The sequence below is a fragment of the Vipera ursinii genome, assembly GCF_947247035.1.
Source record: "Vipera ursinii genome assembly, chromosome: Z".
Taxonomy (NCBI): Eukaryota; Metazoa; Chordata; class Lepidosauria; order Squamata; family Viperidae; genus Vipera; species Vipera ursinii.
This window is the reverse complement of record NC_139517.1, coordinates 92,540,205-92,561,992: the sequence shown is the minus strand read 5'-3', so window position 1 is coordinate 92,561,992 and position 21,788 is coordinate 92,540,205. Positions and strand designations below refer to the sequence as shown.

Here is a 21,788-nt window from a genome sequence, read left to right as displayed (position 1 = left end):
GCTGGAAATTTGCCAGCTAAAGAGCTATAACTTCTATCTTTTACTCATCAGAAATTTGAGACCCTCAGCATTCCTATTTAATTCTAAAAGATGCAATATTATGTTAGGAAAGATTAGCATACAAATGGTAATGGAAACTCTACACTGTTGGAACAATAACAGGAGACTTGGAAATTCTAGCCAGTGTTTTTCAATGTTGGCAACTTTAAGATGTGTGAACTTCAACTCCCAGAATTCCCCAGCTAGCACGTTGGCTGGGGAATTTTGAGTTGCAGTCCACACATGTTAAAGTTGCCAGGTTTGAAAAACAGTGTTGTAGTCCGACTTCTTGAATTACCCAGAATATTGAAGAAGTACATCTGCTGTACTCATAAAAGTACAATGGATACAATGATAGGACCATTTCCTTGCTTGGCCCTTAGTCCCAACTATCCAAGATTAAATAAATGCTTATTGAGGATTTTGGATTAAACAAACTTCAGAAACAAGGTCTTTCTACATGTTATTTGATGCTCTTTCTAGCTTAAAAAAGAGATGGATTTCTTTGCAACACACTAGAGAAGCGTAGCCAAATATCTACTCATATCTATCTAAAATGAAATGCACATTTTTACCAATTCTTATTTTAGCCTTAAATAGTACCAAATGAAACAAAAATAATCCAGTGGAATAAATTGGATTACTCATTAAATTATTTATTAATAGCAACATTTGATCTGTTCTTCAGAAGGAAAAATTTGTTTTAATATTTACAGGTTTGAACATCTCAAACTTTGGGGATATTATAAAGTGCCTATTTTTCTTTTCCACGCTTACTTTTTTTTGTATGCTGAATTTACAGCCCATTATTTGGAAAAGCCTCTTGATATCAATTCTGATAGAACATGGTTGTAAAAAAAGTGGGATAACTGAATTATTCTTTGTTTCTATGTATATTTGGTAAGTGTTCATTTAGAAATATAGCTGTAAAGTTCCTGCCTACACTTTTGTATGCATTTTGTTGGCAGAAATATTAGGATAAATGTCAGAAATGCTGTGAATATTAGTATTACTTCATAAGATTTTTAGGATCCAGCAAGAACAGTCAGATTGTTATGCTAACAGTAAATTATTTGAGAAAACTATCTCAAAGCGATGACTAAATATAATTTCCAATTAAAGTTAAGTCCTGTGCATAAATTAAAGGAAAAAATCTTATTTAATAATTCCTGATATTTACTGTTAATACAAAAGCTTTCATTAAATGGCACCATTTTGCCCAAATGTCCATGATTGGTGGAGAAATGACAGCATTTACTTTAATAAGCTAGGAAACACACATTAAATGTACATATTTTCAAAATGATATATTGTTTTAAAACAGTAATAGGTAAACTACCTAGAAACCTATTCTAATGCCTTAATAATGCTGTGCTTATACAAGTTATTCTCCAAAGCACCTGAAAGCAGGACAAGAAGCAATGGATGGAAACTAGTCAAGGAGAGAAGCAACCTAGAACTAAGGAGAAACTTCCTGACAGTTAGAACAACTAACCAGTGGAACAACCTGCCTCCAGAAGTGGTGAATGCTCCAACACTGGAAGTTTTTAAGAAGAGACTGGCCAGCCATTTGTCTGAAATGGTATAGGGTTTCCTGCATTAGCAGGGGGTTGGACTAGATGACCTCCAAGGTCCCTTCCAACTACTACTTCTTCTTCTTCTTCTTCTTCTTCTTCTTCTTCTTCTTCTTCTTCTTCTTCTTCTTCTTCTTCTTCTTCTTCTTCTTCTTCTTCATTATTATTATTATTATTATTATTATTATTATTATCATCATCATCATCATCATTTTTCTTTTACTTTGGTCTCTTTCAATCAGATCTAAACCCTAGATATTATTTCTTATGAAAATGAACACCACCCAACACACACACACACACACACACACACACACACAAATATTCCCTTAGCAACATGTATCCAGGCTTACTTATATACTTTATTCATTTCATTATTATATTTAGGCCCTGCTCAACTCCAAAACAACTCTGGGCATGCAAAAAAAACCTCCAAACACTTACTCACATCTGTCCAACCTTGAGCTGCATTTTTACTATTTGAATTCTTGAAAATTGAAGGGAAATGCAGGGTTAGCATATTCTCTGAAATATGAACTAATTTCAATTTTTTTTCTTGGATGATAGATACGGGTATATTGATGTGTTAATGAGCTCAGTTCTGGAAAAAAATGTTGCACATTTGAACAAAGTTTAGACAGTCTCTTGAAATGCAAAGGAAGACTGCATATAAAATGTGATTGGGGGCCTCCAAATACTTTATTTACTGCTTTACTGGACACTCAACCTATATCCACTTCCTGCCATATTAACTGAGTAGAAAATTAAAACTTAACTAGAACTTTTTTTAATATGGTAATTCTTGGGCACATGACAGTGATTTAGCCAATATTTTTTTCCTCAAGTTCTGAATTAACAATGCTGTTTTCTGCTATTTTGAGCAGATTTCAGCATAGTTATGACTAGCCAATAAACTAACTCCCATTTTAAAGCTTTTACACCCATATGATTTAACCTAAATAATATTTGTAATCACCCAAAATATATAACAAAATATAGTTGTTTAAGAGTTATGGCTAGTCTCCTGACTTTATTTATAATTTTATTATTTTATTTTATGTAATACCGTACTTTAATATAATATATGTGTATTAATAGTTGTATTAATATAATTGTATGATTTGATATTGTAATATACATTATAGAATAATAGAATAGAATAATTTTATATACATAACTTTTAATTTTCAATATATTTTAATTTTCAATATATTGGCAGTGTTGCAAGATTAAAGCAATCAAAAATTTACATACATTTTGATTGCCTGTGTGAATAAGGATGCAACCATATTATAGAACAGTAATGTTCTATAGTATATTATGCTACTTTCTGATGCAATCCAATTCAATTTATTAATATAATACACTTTATCCAAACGTGTTCATAAATAATTTAGATTATTTATAAATGCTGTCTGCAATATTTGACTCAGTGCTGGTCCTCTGCATATAAATGCAGAGCGGTCGGCTTCTTCCCAAATTTAGGAATCAATCTTAAATTCATTTGAGATTAAAAATGAAATGGATCAGGCAAGGGCAAGAGTGCAACATTGATTGATACCTTACCACAAAAAACTGAAAATATTTAATTTCTTTTATCTATGTCTGATTTCCTGGGACTTATTTATTTTTTTGTTTAGTTTTTTTTTTGTATCCATTAAGAAAATAGTCTTACTTATTTTTAATTCATCTTTTCCAACCATCCTGATCACAAATCATTTAATAGTACTTTATGATTTTTCTGGTTTCAAGGCAATAAACTTTATTTGTACCCAGTGCACAGAGATGGGTTCTTTAAGACTTGGGAATTTTTTTTCTCCCTTTTTTATTTGCTACAATCTGTTCAATGTCACTATGTTAAGAACAGCAACATGGCTCCAAAGCTGAAATCTGGGAAGCTGTACATCAGGCACACTTTAGCAGATTTATGTCATCAACTCCCACACAGTATCAATCATTCCCAAGATCATAATTCGCCACCAAAGCAAAAGCTGTACTGAAATCACCAGGACAGACTTCAAACCAAGCCAGTTGCAAGTTTTCAGGAATTAGGAGTGGTGGGTGAGTGATTGAGGTTAAAGAATTCTCAGCAAACTCTCCCGAAAGGGTTAGGGAAGGGAGGGGGAAAAGAGCAATGTTGCCATCAGCACAAATGCAAGATGTCTCTGTTAAAGAAACCAGGATGCATTTTGAGACAAATAAACACAGATTTATCAGTCTGGCTGCAATTTTATGAAGTGCAACATTAGCTCTCTTCTGTCTCTTTCCAATCTAGATCAGATAAACAGATGCATCCAGGACTGTATATGTCAGAGTATATGATCACTAGTAATGGCCAGGACCATTTCAAAGCATTTCAGGTTTCTTTCACTTTATTTTCAGATCAGCATTTTCAGATGTCAAAAAGCCATTGGCACAGCAGCCATGTGATTTTATTATCATACCAATTCTTAAAATATATTTCAACATAAAGAAGGGGAATACAGCATTCTTTTCTAGTTCAAGAAGAAATAAAAATATTCCAATTCATATTTGCTTAGAACATGATAATTTAGTAATAATGAAAGCCCTCATCCTACCATGTTCTTTGTTCTATCAAGCAGGCACACGAACACACAGGCAAGAAGCCAAAATGTGACGTAATGCCAGTCTGTAGCTTCATCTTCATTTTCAAGAATGCCTTTGGGATAATGAGGTTTATATATCCTATAATTCAACATTCCATTGGTTACCCTAAGGTTACCTCAGGAATTATTCTAGAGACAACCTATTTTAGATTTTATACTGTAATATCAAAAATTAATGTCACCCTCTGTATATTAAAGGAAGGATGAGATGTAAAAATCCATGATTTCAATCAAGTTTCAAAATTTGCTATCACGATCATTTTAAAAGAAAACTGTAACTTCCAGCTCCCATATGAGACTCTTTTCTACTTGTAAATGCAGAAATTTACAGGTGCCAATTCCCACCTGCTGCAAAATGATATCCCATTCTGACATCTTTTATTTACTATAGGAAACCATTTCTCCTTTGGCATTTTAATAATCATGGGACTAATAATTAATTTGGCAAGATTCTGCAGAAAAATGACCACCTAAGGGATCAGGCCCCAAATCCCCCCCCCCCGGAATTACACCCCATTCTATATTTTCCAGATCTTAATGATGTATTCTAGTACATATTATTAAGCTCTGGAAAACAAATGGAAGGTATATATGCACATTCATATATGTACAAGTTCTCTCAGAAAAAAATGTTTGTAGTTGATTTTTCTTCGTCTTATACATCTTAATGTTTGTTTAAATATTTGGGGAAGTCATTAATCAAATGTAGCTGCCATCAATCTCCCAACTTGTAAAAGTCAACTGAAGGAGGCAGCAATAGTTTAAAAAATGTGTTAAGCTAAGAGAATCATATGGAACTTTTTAAAGGAATGTATCAAGGGAATTTGCAAACTGTAACCTCCTACAACTGCAGGAAAGGCTACTGAAAGTGTGAATTAATTTAACACAGAATTTGTCCTTAGCCATTCTTAAGAAATAACAGACAGTGGAGAAGTGTAGAGAATAGAGTGGCATGCAAAATTATAAATCAACATAAGAGAACTGGAAGGTGCACTTGAAAAGCTTGGCATCATTTTAAAATACTCTAGACAGGATGATTGATTTTCCATAGGGAAAAGATGTGCAAAGTGGGGGAGGGAAGCAAAGGAAGAGCCTATCATGTTCAAAAGGTCATGAGAAGAAGCAGAGCAGAAGAAAGCATTTGATCAAAAACAAGCTGCCAAATCTGTGTGCTGAGATACTGGCAGTTAAGTAAAAGATGCTTAAGATACCAACACCTACAGTTGCATTGCAATGGAAAATTGGAAATAAACTAATATAAAGTTAATGTCCATTTAATTTTACTCCTTTTAGACCACAAAATATATTTTAATTCATTCTGTTTTTTCAGAGTTTTCCATCTACATTTTCTTCTTTGATAGCTTCTCCAATTGTTCACAAAGAAACTCTGCATCTCAGGTACAGGCCTTTAAATGTAATATGTTATGTATATTATTTGCTCTGTAGGTGCATCAGAATAATGCATCATGATGCCATGATCTAAGTGCTCCCTTTCATATTAAAATTATGACGTATCGATGAATATCAGCTACAGGAAAAAAAACAGGATACAAATTCCTTAATTTCTCTCCACAATTTTAGCAAAGAAACTGTTGGCATTTTTGACCAAGCCAAATCCATAAAATGCTAGGGAATTTTTGGAGGCTTGGCATTCCAATAAATCAGCGATCAACAGACACATAGAGATAAATTCCATCCACATACCATTTAAAAGATAGCACCAAAAGTTAAGTAAGAAAACAAACATCAATCCTAGCAGCCAACATCCAAATAAACAATCAGGGAGGAAACTATATCCAAGCAACAATTAAGGAAGAAACTATACTCCAATCAAGACCAGTAAGGCAAGCTAGTAAATATTGTTTAACAATCAGCAAATGTTCCTTTCCTATGAACAGATGACGCTATATAGACTGGTAATGAAATGCCTGCAGAAAAAAAGGCAATCAAGTTGAGAGAACAAGAACTTAATTAACCTAAATAATAGGTTGATGTCTCAACATCATAGATATAAAACTACTTGGAACAGGTTGGAAAGACTTTATGCAGAATGCCATAAAACTGTGAGAATAATGCTAATGGGTATGGAATGCTGAAGAGAAGCATGCTATGGAACAGCAGAAAAAGAAGAAAAGGAAATAGATATCTAATGCAAATTTTAAAGTATAATTGTTGCCCATGGAATTGCTATGCCACTTATATAATCTGTATCAATACTACATCAATGCCTGATAATAGGAAAAGGTTAGCAAAACTAAAGTGGGATTAATTTGTCAAGGCTGCTGGAAAGATTTTATCCAAGTAGTAATGAATTAAATTTTGGCAAAAGGAGTATTCTTTATACTAGTTAAAGGATAAGGCAAGTTTTTCTTTTTACATTATTTGGAAATCTATGAATATGAGAAAGTTTACTGTACTTTTTTGAATTAAAGAAAGCATATGACAATGTGGATTGGCTTGAATTATTTTGCTTTAATGATTCAATTGAAAGTTGGTTGCTAGATGCAGTAAAAGCAATATGACAGAAATCAAGCATGTTTGAGATGAAATAATGTTCAGCCCATCATTTAACATTAAGTAGGTATGAGATAAGGATGCATTTGTCCCCTTAGTAGTTTCATGTATTGATGGCTAAGAAATGCTTGTGATGATATCACAAGTAGTTGGAGACAAATGTATATGTACTTTTGTATGGCAATGATTCTATGTTATTACTAGAGAATGCAAATTACTTTCCCCAAATGTTGGATTGTATGCAATGATATATTATGTATCTGAAAATCAATATATCCAAAAGCAAGAATGACAAGGAAAGTGGGGTGAACAGTGGCAGGTTATAAATAAATACATGGCAAAAAATAGAGCAAGCAGAACTATGATACTTTGGTATAATGATTACTAAAATTAAGAGAATGGATAGAAGAAGCTAGAAAAAAAGATATGAATGGATGTTGTAAGGAATTTGTTAAAATAATCTAAATTGGCAGTGTGCAAGAGCATATTACTGCCAGTTTTGCTGTACGGAGATAAGAGTTGATATGTTCAGAGAAACATAAACACTAAGTAAAATACAGGAAAATTGGATGTTTAAGAACTAAGTATGTGATAAAAAGAAGAGATAGGATCCAGAATGAATAGAGGTTAATACATGAGAACTGATTATAAAAGTCAGTGAAGAGTACAGAAGCATATGCATAGTTTGGGTAAATAAAAAAAAAGAATGAGGACCAAATATATGAAAAAGATTAACTGTTCAAAATTAAGAGAAGACTTGCACTTTGTTTAGATCAAGTTGAAATTTTGAGAAATATTTTTATTATGTAAGCATAGGATCTATTATCAATATATAAAACAATACTCCACCCTGTGGTATTATAAAAAAGCAAAATAAAATAGTCTTTAGAAGATTTCAATACACATGGTTTGATATTCTTATATATACTGAGTAATAGGTAGAAATAGTTTGGTGAGGGGGCTCCCCTGTACAAAAATGTTTTGAGAAAGTTTCAAAACAAAATAAATCCTAAAAGCATTTTATAAATTTCAGCCAGAAAAAATGTAAGTAAATACAATAAGCTTGCCTACTTCTTGGGGAGGAACCATTCTTCATCAGAATGTCCCACAGAGAGATTTTTGGCATTTCCAGTTCAAGGAATCAAATAAAGAATCTGAAAGAGGCATTTAAAACCATATAGAAATAGTGAGATGAATGGGGAAACATTCAAATATCACAATGAAGCCTATGAACAGGAAACTAAGGTGCATCATGCTGCTCGTGATTTTTTAAAATATTGCTACAAAATAATAATTATTGAAATGGCTACATCACACAGATATTTCTAGATTTTCATTTTTTAACAAAGTTTAGTAGCTGCCTCCCAGTATTTGGAAGTATGCCCATCTATCTCCTCCCTCTAGTCTAGGATAGTAGCAAACTGGAGCAGCAAAGAACTTTCTCTTATGAAAAACAGTCATTTTGTGATAGGTCATTCATTGAAAAGAAAATAATTCTCAAAGAATCTCAGAACATGGTCCCAAAATTCAGAATGTTCCTCTTTTTCTGCTCTTATCCTATATAAAACATTATTTACATTCTATATTTCTCTCTTGAGATTTATATATTAAATATTTTTGGTAATTTTAAAAACATATTTTATAGCTGAAAGAAAATTAAGGCTAGAAGATTATGCATGCTTACTGAGATTAAGTATGTCTATTTCACTAATTGGGACTTACTTCTTGATTAAGATAAGCAGAACAATATACTGTATGCTTTTTCTGTAATAAATAGAAACATGCACATCTTAGTTATGGCCAGCAAAGCAAGAACATTCAGTTCTGATGTTTAAAATATATGAATTTGGTTAACTGGAGCATTTAATTGTTTATGACATAGTATTATTTCATAAGTCTGTGGCCTGTTGGGAGACCGGGGGAAAGCTTTATTTGTCCATGTGCAGGATATAGGTTGCGCATATAAAACCATCTCCCCATCACTGCTGCTGGTCTGTGGAGCCAGAAAGATTGAGGACCAGTGTTATAAATTAATGTAATCAAAACTGATGATTAAAGAAACCTAATTGTTTTAAAAATAATAATGTTTTCATCTAGGCCAGAGGGTCCCCAACCTTTTGGGCACCAGGGACCAGTTCTGTGGAGAAAGTTTTTCCACAGACCGGAGAGGGCATGGTTTTGTGTGCTGCCTGCATCCCACGGATGGGGTTTTCCTTGTTTGTGCAGACCCATTGCTGGCATGCCGTGCCTGGTACCGGTCCAGGGATCAGGGGTTGGGGACCCCTGATCTAATCTCTAACAGGATAGTATATTAATCCTTACAGAAAAAGCTTCCATACACCAAAGTAATCCCATTTAATTTAATCTTACCTGTACATAAGTGATGGGTTAAATAATTAAATAATGGAACATATAGCAGTTCTATTTGGAACGTGATCCTTCCCAAATTTGTCAACTTTCTTTCTCCTTTTATTCATGTTTTGGACTTGCATTTAAATACTAATGCTTAGTTACTTTGACAAGTCTATTATTTCCTATTTGTTGTCTGTAACATTCTAGCATTGCTTAATTATCTCTGGAGTTGTTTTCAACCTGTAAAATTCAGATAATTTACAGAGATAATAGTTCCTTGTATGTGTCTCTTCTGGATTTGTGTTCCAAGTTATTTGTGAGGATGGATGGATTTGGAAGATATTGTATAAAAAAGAAAAAGGTTATCTGGCTGTCCACCCTTCCTGATCTGGAGGGGAAAAAATGGTCTTGGAGGACTTTCCACTTGGGATTCAATGTAATGTGCAGTCAGCAGTACTGCAGACCATTGAACAAAGAAAGCACATCCCCCCCCGCAATTATATAGTAAGGAAGGTAAAAGTTGGAATTCTATACTTTTCCACTGAGATTGCCAGGTATTTTTCCCCTTTAATCACAAATCCCCCTTACATTGTGGAAAGCATCTTCATTAATTTAAAAGCCATTTATTTCACATTAACACCAACCCTCAGTTGAGTTACAATGTTTCTGTCATCAATATTACGTGGAACTGAGAAATCATACTTTCTTTTTTTCCACAATGGACTATAATCTCACAGTTATGGTGAAGATGATATATAGTTCATTCAAGTGTTTTCACAGAGCTTTACTTCCAACTGATTGGATTCTGCTCATTCTGAAGTTTTAAACCCATGGTAACAATAAAAATATAAACTCTGGGCCGTTTTAGATGGCGGCCAACAGCATTCCTTTGGCAGGAAAATGTCTACATTCCATATTTAGTATTGTAATGCACAAATCCCAAATCAAGCCTCTAACTCATGCTTGTGAGCACCCTGTGTTGACAATGTGAAGTAACAGACTAAAATAGTTTTTGGTCTGATACAGCTGAGGTTTTTTTCTTGTGTAAAGAGAACATTCAATATTTATCCTATAGAAAGTATCTATTTTAGACTTTTTAAACATTTTTTTTATTCTGCCTATATTATTTTTATAAAGAAGTTAAAACAGTGAAAATACTTTCCTCCTATTTTTCCTAGAACAATCCTGTTGTAGGATTGTTGTGAGTTGGTCTAAGAGTAAGTGACTGGCCCAGTCACCTAGCTGGCTTGACTGGTATATACTCTCTTCCTTTTTTTAAGCTTTCTGACCAATTATGAATGTTACATTACATCATACACTAACATGCAAATTTAACCTGACTAACTTATACACAGACACATGCAGATTGGAAGGAAGGGAATTTTCCTGTCTTTAAACAGTGAATATCTTCCTTGGTATTTTTATTTATATTGAACACTAAGAGACATTATAAATCTTTGTTCAAAATAGAGTAATTTTTGACTCTGTTTTACCATCCACTTGTTTCCTGGGCTGTCCATGACATTCTCAGAACCACTGCTTGCACAATTCTGATATACTGCATAATTACCATCAAAGTGCAATGGCCTATAAATTCAACTCCTGGTAAAGGTTTGGACTGCACAGCTGAATCTATTGCTATGTATACCTGATGAATCTCAAAGGACAAAACTTGTTGCATACAGTCTCCTAGAACAGGTCTTTTTAACTTTTTCACCCATTGTACCACTTTTAGGATATTTATTTATTTATTTATTTATTGCATTTATATACCGCCCTTTCCCTGAGGACTCAGGGCGGTTTACAGGGAATTAAAATCAACCATACAAAAGTTAAAACCCAATTTAAAAAAAATTAAATCAACCCTGAACTAATTAAAACCCCAATTAAAATGAATGTCTCCTCAGCCTGGGCCCGAGAGCTCAAAGAGCCAGGTCTTCAGGCCCCGGCGAAATGATCGGAGGTCGGGAGCAGTCCTCAGCTCCACCGGCAGCTGGTTCCAGAGGGCAGGCGCCCCCACTGAGAAGGCCCTATCCCTGGGTGTCACCCGCCGGCAATCTCTTACCGGCGGGACCCTGAGCAGACCCTCCCTGTGGGAGCGCACTGGGCGAAGGGCATATGGCAACATCCGAGTACCACCAGTCACCTAGCAAGGTGTCAAAAACTTGATGACTAAAAAATATTAAAAAATAAAAGGAAAAAAACTTATGAAGTACAGGTAGTCCTCGACTTACAATTCACTTCATGACTATTCGAAGTTACAATGGGACTGAAAAAAGTGCCCCCCCAAGCCACAGCCAAGCAAGACCCCTGCTTAGCGGCGCTCTTCCTCCTGTCCAAAGTTTTCATTATTTTGAGCATTTCTGTTGAGGATTGGCAGTGGGGGTGGGGTGGGGGGTGTTTGGTTTTTATTCCCCCCAACTGCTGGGTGGTTGCAGCAGGTTTTGGTCACTTCACATGACCCTGGGACACTGTGACCGTCATAAATATGAATCAGTTGCCAAGCATCTGAATGTAAATCACAAGACCCTGGAGATGCTGCAACATTCCAGCTGATCGGCACTTCTTCTGGGCTCAGAAGCGCCAGGATCAGCGTCAAACTCCAGCTGGAGCCTGGTGCTGATCTTGGCGCTTCCTCTGAGCCGACAGCCCTAAAGAAGCGCTGATCCTGGTGCTTTCACTGAGCCCTGACAGCCCTGCAGCTCCAGCCATCTCTTGCTCAGGCCTGTGCGGTGCTGCCATTGGTTCAGCTCATTCCCCTTCCCTACCACTTTTCTAGGATGGTCGTGTACTACCTGCCAGGTGCCAATGTACCACAGGTGGTACCCATACCACTGGTTAAAAAGCCCTGTCCTAGAAGTCACCTAAAAGAAGTGAATTCTTTTTTCATTTTTGTATTAAAATGATTCAAAAGCACAATATCCACAGTACAAATATTCCTATGTGTCATAGTATTTTAGGTCCATGGTGCAAGAACTCCTAAATAGCTATATACTCTTTTTTAAACATTTAATGAAGGGATGTCCACTGTCTTCCAAAACACTTGGCAGGAAAGATTTACCCAACATTTAAGTTAAATATATTTTGTTTTTTAAACCCATTAATTAGAGTCCTGTCTTCAAGAATTTAAGAAATGTATACCTTTATCTATCTGGTAATTTATCAAACCATTACAAATTATGTTATTGCCATCAATTATCTTTCCTCAGAACCAGAAACTCAATTCCTTCAATCTTTCACTAGAAACCAGATGGAAATTTCTGTTACGAATACTTTTCAAAAGTATTCATAATAACAGAATACTTTTCAAAGACTATTATTATTTCTTTTCAAACTGGTGGCCATATTAGAAAATTGAGAAGTTGTGAGGATTTTCATAAAATAGCAACTGAAATGGCATGACTATCAAAGAACGTAACTATCTACAAAATCTCGATTTAACAAGGTTCTAAGTTGCGTCCTTTTAATAGTATAACCATTCAAGGACCCTTCCTATTGTATGAACATTTGTCATTTTCTTGTAGTAATGGAAACTTTTAAACAAGGCCCATGATACAGCCTTCCACTCTTTTTATTTTAAAATAAAGTTATGGATCTATTGAGCCCCAAACCATCCTTGTAGATAAAGATGATACTTGGATCTGGAACTTTGTTTCCAATGTGCCAATTTAGTTGCTTATTTATTCATAAGGTGATGAGAGAACCTAGTGGTATCCAAATGCCCACAGATATGCTGAAGTTTAAAGCACCAAATTAGAAACCCCAATTCTCACTCCTAATGTATATAATTCTTTAATTAAGAGATCAATTTCTCCTTCACCATGTTGGCATAAAAGAAGCCTTGAAAGATACTGAGATCTTAACACAGATTACAAATACGTTCTCAAATAGTAATTTTTCAGATAGATCTTTTAATATTACTCTGGAAACAGATTCTTAAAACTAAATATATAGCTCAGAGGGAGAACTTAATTTAGGGTTTGTACTTTTTTCCCCTAAACCTTTAAAAGCACTAACAATTGCTAGTTAAAGGCTAGACAAAAACATAAATGTCTTTTCTCATGTTATTTATTATTTTTAGACATTATTGAAGTCCAGCATCTACAATGGAATTTTCAGACATCAATTAGAGATGCTAAAATGCAATAAAAATGTCAAAATATTACTGATGGAAAAGTTCCAAACACAGGTAAGGCATACTGGTATTATTCACTTTCTCACTCTTTTCTCTTCTTTTTAGCTTTAGATTTTGACAAACCAGGGAGTCCATTTTCCTCCTCAAAAAGTTTTCTTTTCTTTTTCTTAGATTTACCATGATCACTATGGTAACCACTTGAGTCACTGGCATGCATTCCCACCTCTGCTCCGTCTTGCCCATTCTCTCTTTCGGGCTTATCATATATATCATTATCATCTTCATCATCACCATTATGCATTTCTCTGTCTTCTATCCCAACACTTGATATATCAACTTCCATCTCCTCTGAGCCATTATGTACATCACAATGTTTTTCATATTTTTTCTTGCACTTTTCCTTCAGCATCTCTTCTCCAAGACTAAAAATAAAAAAATAACTGAGAAAACAACTTTTACAAGACTAGTAAATACCCGCAGTTATATAGAAGCAAAACACTATACAGTTTATTCAAATTGATTCATACTTGACTGGTTTCAGTTAATAGTATTTTTACATTTATCTTTTAATTGGGTTACCCTGACAAATCCTTTAAATGGAAGACAGAAGTGCTAGCAGAAACAGACATTTTGGAACACAAACCATTATTATTATTGATAGTATTTTTTTCCACATTTATTTTTCAAATTTGAGAGCTCTCACATACTTTTCCATTAAACGTTTGAGAAATAAGTGAGATCTTAAGATTTTAGTGATATGCTATACAATCTCAAGCCTTACAGTCTATAAATCAAGCCACTCTATTCTGTAAAAAATATGTATTACCTGTTTTTACACAGTTTTCCTCGGATGCAGAAAACTCCAGCGGCGTCTGAATCAAAATGCAGCACCTTAAATACCAGCCTATTACCTATTTGAAAACCATAGTTTTTCCAATCTTCTGTTGATATGTGATCTGGTTTGGGTATAGAAGCATTGAAACATTCATGAACCAGACAGCCAATATGGCTAGGTGCCACTTTATTAATTATACCCTGGGGAAGGAAAGGAAAAAAAGAGAAATGTTAGCACCACATCACGTTTGGGGTAAAACTATACTGTTGTTTCTGTCAATATTCAGCATAGGTACATACCAAGTACAGTGGTACCGCAGAACCCAATGTTAATTGGTTCTGAGAGCTACGACGGGTACTAAAACATACAAGTGCCAAGCAAACTAGGTGACTTATCACATGACCCTTTGTTTTGGCCATCCCCTTCTTCATTTTGCAACAACCTTCCCAGTATGAATAACTTGTTGTCTGCTCTTTGTGGCTGTCCCCGTCTTCTTTTTGCAGCATGTAGAAACTACGAGTACCGGGACAATATTTTCTCATCAAAATGCATTGAGTATCACATTTGCTGAGTTTTGAAGCAGTCAAGTACCACTGTATATGGAACTAGGGTGTATTCTTATATATTTTGAATACTAAATATACATAAATAATTTGCTTTTAATTTTTTAGGAGTTAGCTGGTCCAATATCCTTTTATCATGAGTTGGTAAGAATCTAGTTCTGTTTTTGCTCAGTAGATTGACATTGCAGAAACTCTAAACTGTTTTTCTATAACAGATCAATAGTGGAACTAATTTTTAAAAGTTGCCAACCAGAGTATGTTATAAAAGTTTTGAACAGGGTCATCTGATACTTTTTAAAAACATTTTAAAAGATATTGTTCATATAAAACAATTAATTACAATGTTGGTTTCAGTCCACTACTCCTATGATTAATTAAAGAACCATACTTGAAAATGATCAAAGATTGTAAATATCAACATCATAACTTAATAAACCACCAATTATAAAATGTAAACATGCCTAAATATATTCTACTGTAGTAAAAATAAAAAATATGTTGTTATAGAAAAATCTAATATACTCTCTCTCTACACACACACAAACACACGCACACTTACAGTAGACTTAAGTTCTTGATCTTTCTTAGATATGAAAGAAAACTGAGTGATTTTGGGCCAGTCCCTTTTTCTTAGCCCAACCCACCTCATATGGTTGCTGTTTTGGGGAAAATTAGGAGAATTGGGTATTTTCACCATCTTGAGGTTTCACTCATTCACGCATACAATCACAGCACACACAAACACACACAGGTAGAATAGAGTAGGGTAGAATAGTAAAAACACTAATGGTATACTGAGGACTGGTCAAATTATTTTTTATATTTTTAATTATACCATGGATGCTTTAATGTTTTCTTGACTGATTGTAAATTACTATTTATTGTTGATGTCATCATTATGGGAGGATAAATCCAATAAATAATTAAATAAGCAAATGAACTTACTATGTAAGTTGAGATGAGAAGAACTGTAAGAACAAAACTACTGAATTATACATACCACAAGTTTTTTCCCTGGCTTAGGCTGAAAGGCAACAAAAGTAGCTTCTACATCCAGATGGATGGCCCCAATGTCATCAATTATATCACCCAGTTCTTTAGTTATTTTAATATCATCATAAGCCACAGGAACACCTTGAAAACTACAAGATAAAATAAATAAAATAAATCATTTAACAATATAAGCTTAAGTGCACCTAAGGTCTAGAAGAAACACTTGTAATTATAATCCTTACCATGACAAAGCAGTTATAAGCAATTCAAATAGAAAGTTACACAGATGCAGATTTTATGATTCTGAGAAAAATGTCAGTTAGGAGGCTCACTAATAGTGTGCAATATAACAGATGACTACAACACCATTTCTTTATGAACTACTTAAAAATATACTGATTGAAAATAAATTTGTTCTGCAGGTTGCTCACATAATTCTTAAGCTGTTATACAAATCCCTTAATCAAAATGTTAATTGCAAATCATTACAGATTGGAAAGTATCAAGGAGGGCACAGTTGAGGTAACTGCTTAAATAAAAGCCACAGGATTAATTTAGCAGAGAGTATAATTCCCTACTTGTGTGAACATGTGTGTTCATTATCTCCTCTGTTATTTACAAAATAAACTTGGATGGAAATTTCTTTTGTTCCATTTTATAAACTTTAATTGCAAATAAACGATCATTTCCCCCTTATTTACCTCATGTTGGCTACCCAGAGCTTAATCTTTGAAGCTTCTTAAAGTCATAAACCAAGATATCCTATAAAGGCTTAATGGGTATTATTGGAAGATCTTCTTAGCAATGGAATGTTCTTTCTACCCAGAGATTCATACTAGTTACAAATGAGATACCAAAATTGTCACTGTCAAAAATGATTTATTCAATTAATCCTTTAATTTTGGTTTTACATTTCTTAAAAATACATTTGTGGCATGGTTTCTACGTTTCACAGCAATCACTGTTTAGATGTAATGTGAGCAAACACAAACTACAATGACAAAAAAATACAGAAATACAGTGAATGGTGTTTATGCAAGTCAACCCTTTATTTTTTTCTTGGGGGGGGGGAGTATTTCTGAATTATCTTCTGTATTCTTTGTAACAGGGGTCTTCAAACTTGGCCCTATTTTGACTTGTGGACTTCAATTCCCAGACTTCCTCAGCCAGGAAGTTGAAGTCCACAAGTCATAAAAGGGCCAAGTTTAAAGACCCCTCTTTATAAGATACTACCATGAAAAGAAACAGCACGATGGGCAGGTCTATATTAAAAGACTGATTTTACTTGAAAGGGATGAGACAGCAAGTCTGAGACAGGCTACAAACTTTCTAATATAATGGAAATGGCAGGGGGAAGAGGGGTGGGGAGTAATTTGTAACTGTCTTTTGTGAAGAAAATTTCAGGTTTCCCTAAATATATTTTGAACTAGGATTCTCGAAACCTTTATTCAGTGTTGGAATTGGAGAACAATAAGGCTAAGGGGAAAATATGGAACAACTTCTAGAAAGTTGACCGAACTACTCGCTTTCTCACCAGTTTGTTTTTTAGAGCCTGAAGTATTTAAACGGCATATTTTTAAAGCAATAATGGCACATACCTATCTGAGTAACGGCGCAGTTCAGCATCTAACTGCGCGCAAATCCCGGTCCGTTTGCGATTCAGGAAGCGCGGCGGGAGCGCGATATGCCTCCGATGCGACACCACCACAAGGCAAGAGTAGCGGTTCTCCGCCAGTGCTCGCGCAGTCTCAAAAGAAGGCAGCTCGACGCAGGTGGGAAGGGGCACCGGAGCAGAAGGCGCCGCCGCTGTTGAGGTCACAACAGCCGTCTCGACCTCCGCCTCGCCAAAAGATGATCCAGCCGCCATCTCTGCCATGGCACCCTGAAAAGAATGCGTCGCTGTATGTCCCAAGGTCCCCTCTTTCCTTGCTGTCACTTAGTGATGACGTTCTCACCATAAAATTGAATATTTTGCCCGGACCAACCTATCAAATGGCTGGAAGTAGAAAAGGAAAAGGGACTCTTTCTTTTCCGGATGTGGTTTAGCGGCCATTTTGTGTGCGGCTTTGCTTACCTACAATCGCTGTGCCTGTGTTGAGAGTAGAGACATCCGGTTCCTGAAGCCCACAGAGTTTCTAAACCTGAGGGTGGCGCTCCAACAGCGGTATTGCGGTATCCTCGTTACGAGTCAGAAAATGAGTCTCAGGCAAAGGCGGCAAGATGGGAAAGTCGTTGAGACCACCGTACGTAACCACTGGTGCACGAAGCCAACAATCTAGATGGCTCACAGGATGAGCACTGGAATTTTATTAAAGGTTTTTAAATTTACAACATATAATAATAGAATTTTACATGAAAAGTTCTAAAATTTTATACGGAAATTATTGTGCCAAGATTCTTTACTAGAGGGACCGGTGGTCTGGTCTACTGATATATATTACCAGTGCTTAAATTGTTTAAATTCTGGCTGGTTAACAATTGGTTATGTGCCATCAAGTTGTTTTTGACTCTTAGCAGTCACATAGACAGTTTTATTCACCTTTGCCTTTTCAGATACTTTGAAATAAAATAAAAATATTTACATTTGCAGTTGTTTTTCCTTCAGGAGTTCTCGTGGAATTGGGGTGGAACAGAAAATGATGAAAAAGGTATAACATTTCATAAGAGTCCTTTTGGCCATTGTAATAATCTGGATACTTTGAATGACATCACACTACTTAAAACAGCCATTTCATTTAGCCTGTTATAAGCCCATTTCAGATATCCAACAAAAGGAATATCCTGTGCTTCCCAAAACATACTGAGTTTTAACTATTAGTATTCTCAAACAACCAGCACCTATAGCAAAATATTGGGGTTAAAAACATGTTCAAACAAAAACCATATCAGCATTTTAGGCTTAAAGTTACAGGGTTTGCAAGGACATGAGAATGGATATAAATACAGATAATTTTTAAGGGGCAATATTTACATTGAAATGGAAATGGGCTGGTCACATAGCAAGAAGAACTGATGGCAGATGGACCAAGGCAGTCATAGAATGGATCCCAGTTGATAAAAAGCATCCACAAAAGAGACCTAAAACAAGATGGATCGACGACAGCAGCAAGTATTGCGGGCCCAATTGGGGGGGGGAACTCAGGACCATATTAATTGAAAACATACAGGTGATGCCTTCAGAATGCATTGGATGGAGAATGGCTAAAATGATTATGATGATTTACATTAAGTATTTCAACTAAAATTGTTTTTTAAATCAATTATTCTATCATTCAGATTTTCAAGAACTGGAAGGTGCAAATGACTAGATTCAAATGCACAAGCTCTAATTTATAATTCTCTGATTATATTTATGTAAACTTTAGCATAAATTTAGTATTCATTTACAGATTACTTTTTTATACTCTCCCAATTAAATATTCTTTGCAGATAATTTTTAAGGGGCAATATTTACATTGAAATGGAAATGGGCTGGTCACATAACTTCATTGTTTTGAAGCTTCCATTCTTCGACATTTGACCATGGATGAAACAAATACTTCTGTTTCCTTTTTGTAAGAGTGGAATATCTTTAATTCAAACTTTCCTAATCTTTTGTGGATAATTAGATAAAATAAAACCTTCATTAAATAAACAGCTGTAATTTAAGAAGATGTCACTGGGCGGCACACTTGAGCCTTGTATGGATATTCAGTTCTTAAAAATCAGTAAACCATTTTCCACCATAATATCAAATTGCTCAATTCTGCAGTTCTGGAGAATATCTACTAAATTCTGGAGCTAAATATCTTCAAATGATTCTAATTAGGGTTTGTAGCCTAGGGTTTTAGAGAACAAAGATTTCTTAAGAAAATTGCATCACCATCTTATTCACTTGTGTTGATAATAATAGCATTTGGTAAGGCAAAGTTGACATCCTAAAACAACCTTTTAAATATTGTATAGTGGGCAGTCTTCAAACCATTTTCATTAGCATTTGGACACTGAAAGCCTCTGAAATGTTATGCTTACTTATAAATATATTTCATAATCTGCAAGTTATTTTTCTATTTGAAAATGATTCATATTTGTGCTTTCATCAACTCTCAATGTATTTATACTTATCTAATGCACAAAGTTTATGTGTGGAAAAAAACTCCATTGAGTAACTGTTCTTCAAATAAATCTTAATTTATTCAGAAGTTTTGCATCCTTCGTTCTTATCACCATAATATTATTGAGTTTGGATTGTAACAATAATAAAAAATCCACTAAATATTAACAACTTTATACCTATTAAAAACTTTTAAATGGGCATAAATTTTTAAGTTTTAAAGGCACAAGTAAAGATTATCTGTCTAGTCATGACAGGGAGTGGTGCTCTTCTCCATTTCTTAGCCAAGACAGCCAGTTGTTCAAAGACACTTCCATGGTCATATGGCCAACATGACTATATTCAACACTGAAGTTGTATCTACCCTGTTTCCCCGAAAGTAAGTCCCAGTCATTTTTTTTGCCTCCAGAAGAGACAACACACCTTATTTTCAGAATTGGGGGTGTCTTCCACTCATCTCAGGCACCGACAGCCTCGCCCAGTTGGCCTACTTCTGAGACTGAAAGAGCAGCTTCATTCTGCAGCTGACAATGGAGCTCCAGCCTGCATTTCACAGTCAAAGGCCTTTCTGGAAGGCCACTGCAGCTGATAACCGAGCTATGGATTTAATCCATAGCTCAGTTCTCAGTTGTAGAGGTTTGCAGAACCAGAGCTATGGATTGAATCCATAGCTTAGTTCTCAGCTGCAGAGGCCTTCCCAAAAGGCCTCTAATTGCAAAATGCAAGCTTGGGGACACCGGAGAAGTGGGCCGGCAAGAAGAGGCCTGGCTACAAGATAAGTGGTTGTTGGCCGTGTGGGGCAGCTCCATTCCCCCACCCTAGCTTGATTTTTAGGTATGTGCCTTGTCCCAAAACCAGAGCTTATTTTTGGGGTAGGGCTTATATTAGGCCCACCCACTCCCCAAATCAAGCGAGGGCTTATTTTCGGGCTAGGTCTTACTTTTGGGAAAGCACAGAATTTGCATTTGCATACCTTAGAATTGGTAGGTGTGTAGGAGCTGAGGCAAGTAATGGGAGCTCATCCCATCTTTAAGCTTTTAAAGTGGGTATAAATCAAACATCAAATTATCACACCTTACTGGAATAAAAGAAATGTTTATGTGTAATGGAAAGCCAAGAAAGAGGAAAATAATGAATCTTCAGTAGCAAGGAGGTTTTTTTGTGTTAAATATAGTTATGAAGATATTTTTTTGTATTCTAGTGAACATCGATGAATGAATCTTTATTATCAAAGTACACCATGTATACATTGAGATTGGCTGAGCCTCCCTTTGTGCCTCCACCACCACAACTCACAGTGACAACAAATCCACCATCTTGTTACACCATGTGAGCTAATTGCACAACACATCGGCCTTGCAAGTCAATCATACATAAAGTTATTTCCTGTTCAAGAGCCTGACAACCCATGGATAGAAGCTGTTCTTCAGCCTGTTGGTACGGCTGCCTATACTCCTGTATTTCCTACCCGATGGGAAGAGAATAAAGAGTTACCGACCAGGGTGTAAGTCGTCCCTGAGAATTTTCCTCACTCTTCCAAGGCAACGAGCCCTGGCGATATCATTCAGTGGTGTCAGGGGATAGCCCACAATGTTTTGTGCTGTGCTCACCACCCTCTGTAATATCTTCCTATCTGCGGCTGTCAGGCCAGCGTGGAGTCTGTTGGGCCTTTCTGGCCATGTGGGTTGTATTGATCTTCACAGAGGTAGACTCCCAGGAATTTAAAAGAGGAAACTCTCTCCACACAACCCCTCCCAATGTAAAGTGGGGCAGGTCCCTGTCTTTTCCTCCAGAAGTCTAGCACCATCTCCTTTGTCTTGCCAATGTTCAGGTGCAAGTTGTTCTCTAAACACCATAAGGATAGTTTTTGTACCTCCCCCCTGTACGCTGTTTCATGTCCACCTGTAATAGGACCTACCATGGTGGTATCTGCAAACTTAATGATCACGGTGGATGGGTCGGACGATACACAATTGTATGTGTACAGTGAGTACAGGTAGGGGCTAAGCACGCAGCACTGTGGCGAGCCCGTGCAAAGCTTCAGGGGGGTGGATGAAACAGAT

General features: G+C 35.7%; 1 protein-coding gene and 1 long non-coding RNA gene across 2 annotated transcripts in view; both read right to left on the bottom strand.

Moving 5' to 3' along the window:
• LOC310648420 overlaps positions 1–7,908 on the bottom strand; it is a 46,055-nt gene extending 38,147 nt beyond the window's left edge. Inside the window, exon 1 of the long non-coding RNA XR_014494091.1 lies at positions 7,826–7,908. This is a non-coding gene — a long non-coding RNA (uncharacterized lncRNA). The remainder of the gene's footprint in view (positions 1–7,825) is intronic.
• A 5,075-nt stretch (positions 7,909–12,983) lies between these two features.
• Positions 12,984–17,528, bottom strand: POLR1F (RNA polymerase I subunit F). The gene is made up of 4 exons (XM_083376460.1): positions 17,231–17,528; positions 15,640–15,781; positions 14,068–14,276; positions 12,984–13,663 (listed from the first exon to the last, which is right to left on the bottom strand). Exons 1-4 carry the CDS (start codon positions 17,506–17,508, stop codon positions 13,324–13,326), a joined length of 969 nt encoding a protein of 322 aa, XP_083232586.1. The 5' UTR covers positions 17,509–17,528; the 3' UTR covers positions 12,984–13,323.
• Between the last annotated feature and the right edge of the window lie 4,260 nt (positions 17,529–21,788).

What these genes read in the sequence shown, in the direction of transcription:
- POLR1F (XM_083376460.1), bottom strand. Translation starts at nt 17,508, where the DNA reads ATGGCAGAGATGGCGGCTGGATCATCTTTTGGCGAGGCGGAGGTCGAG. An exon ending in AGCCAGGGAAAAAACTTGTG is followed by an intron (nt 14,277 to 15,639) that starts GTATGTATAATT and finishes TTCCTTCCCCAG; the next exon opens with GGTATAATTAATAAAGTGGC. An exon ending in GGAAAACTGTGTAAAAACAG is followed by an intron (nt 13,664 to 14,067) that starts GTAATACATATT and finishes TTTTATTTTTAG; the next exon opens with TCTTGGAGAAGAGATGCTGA.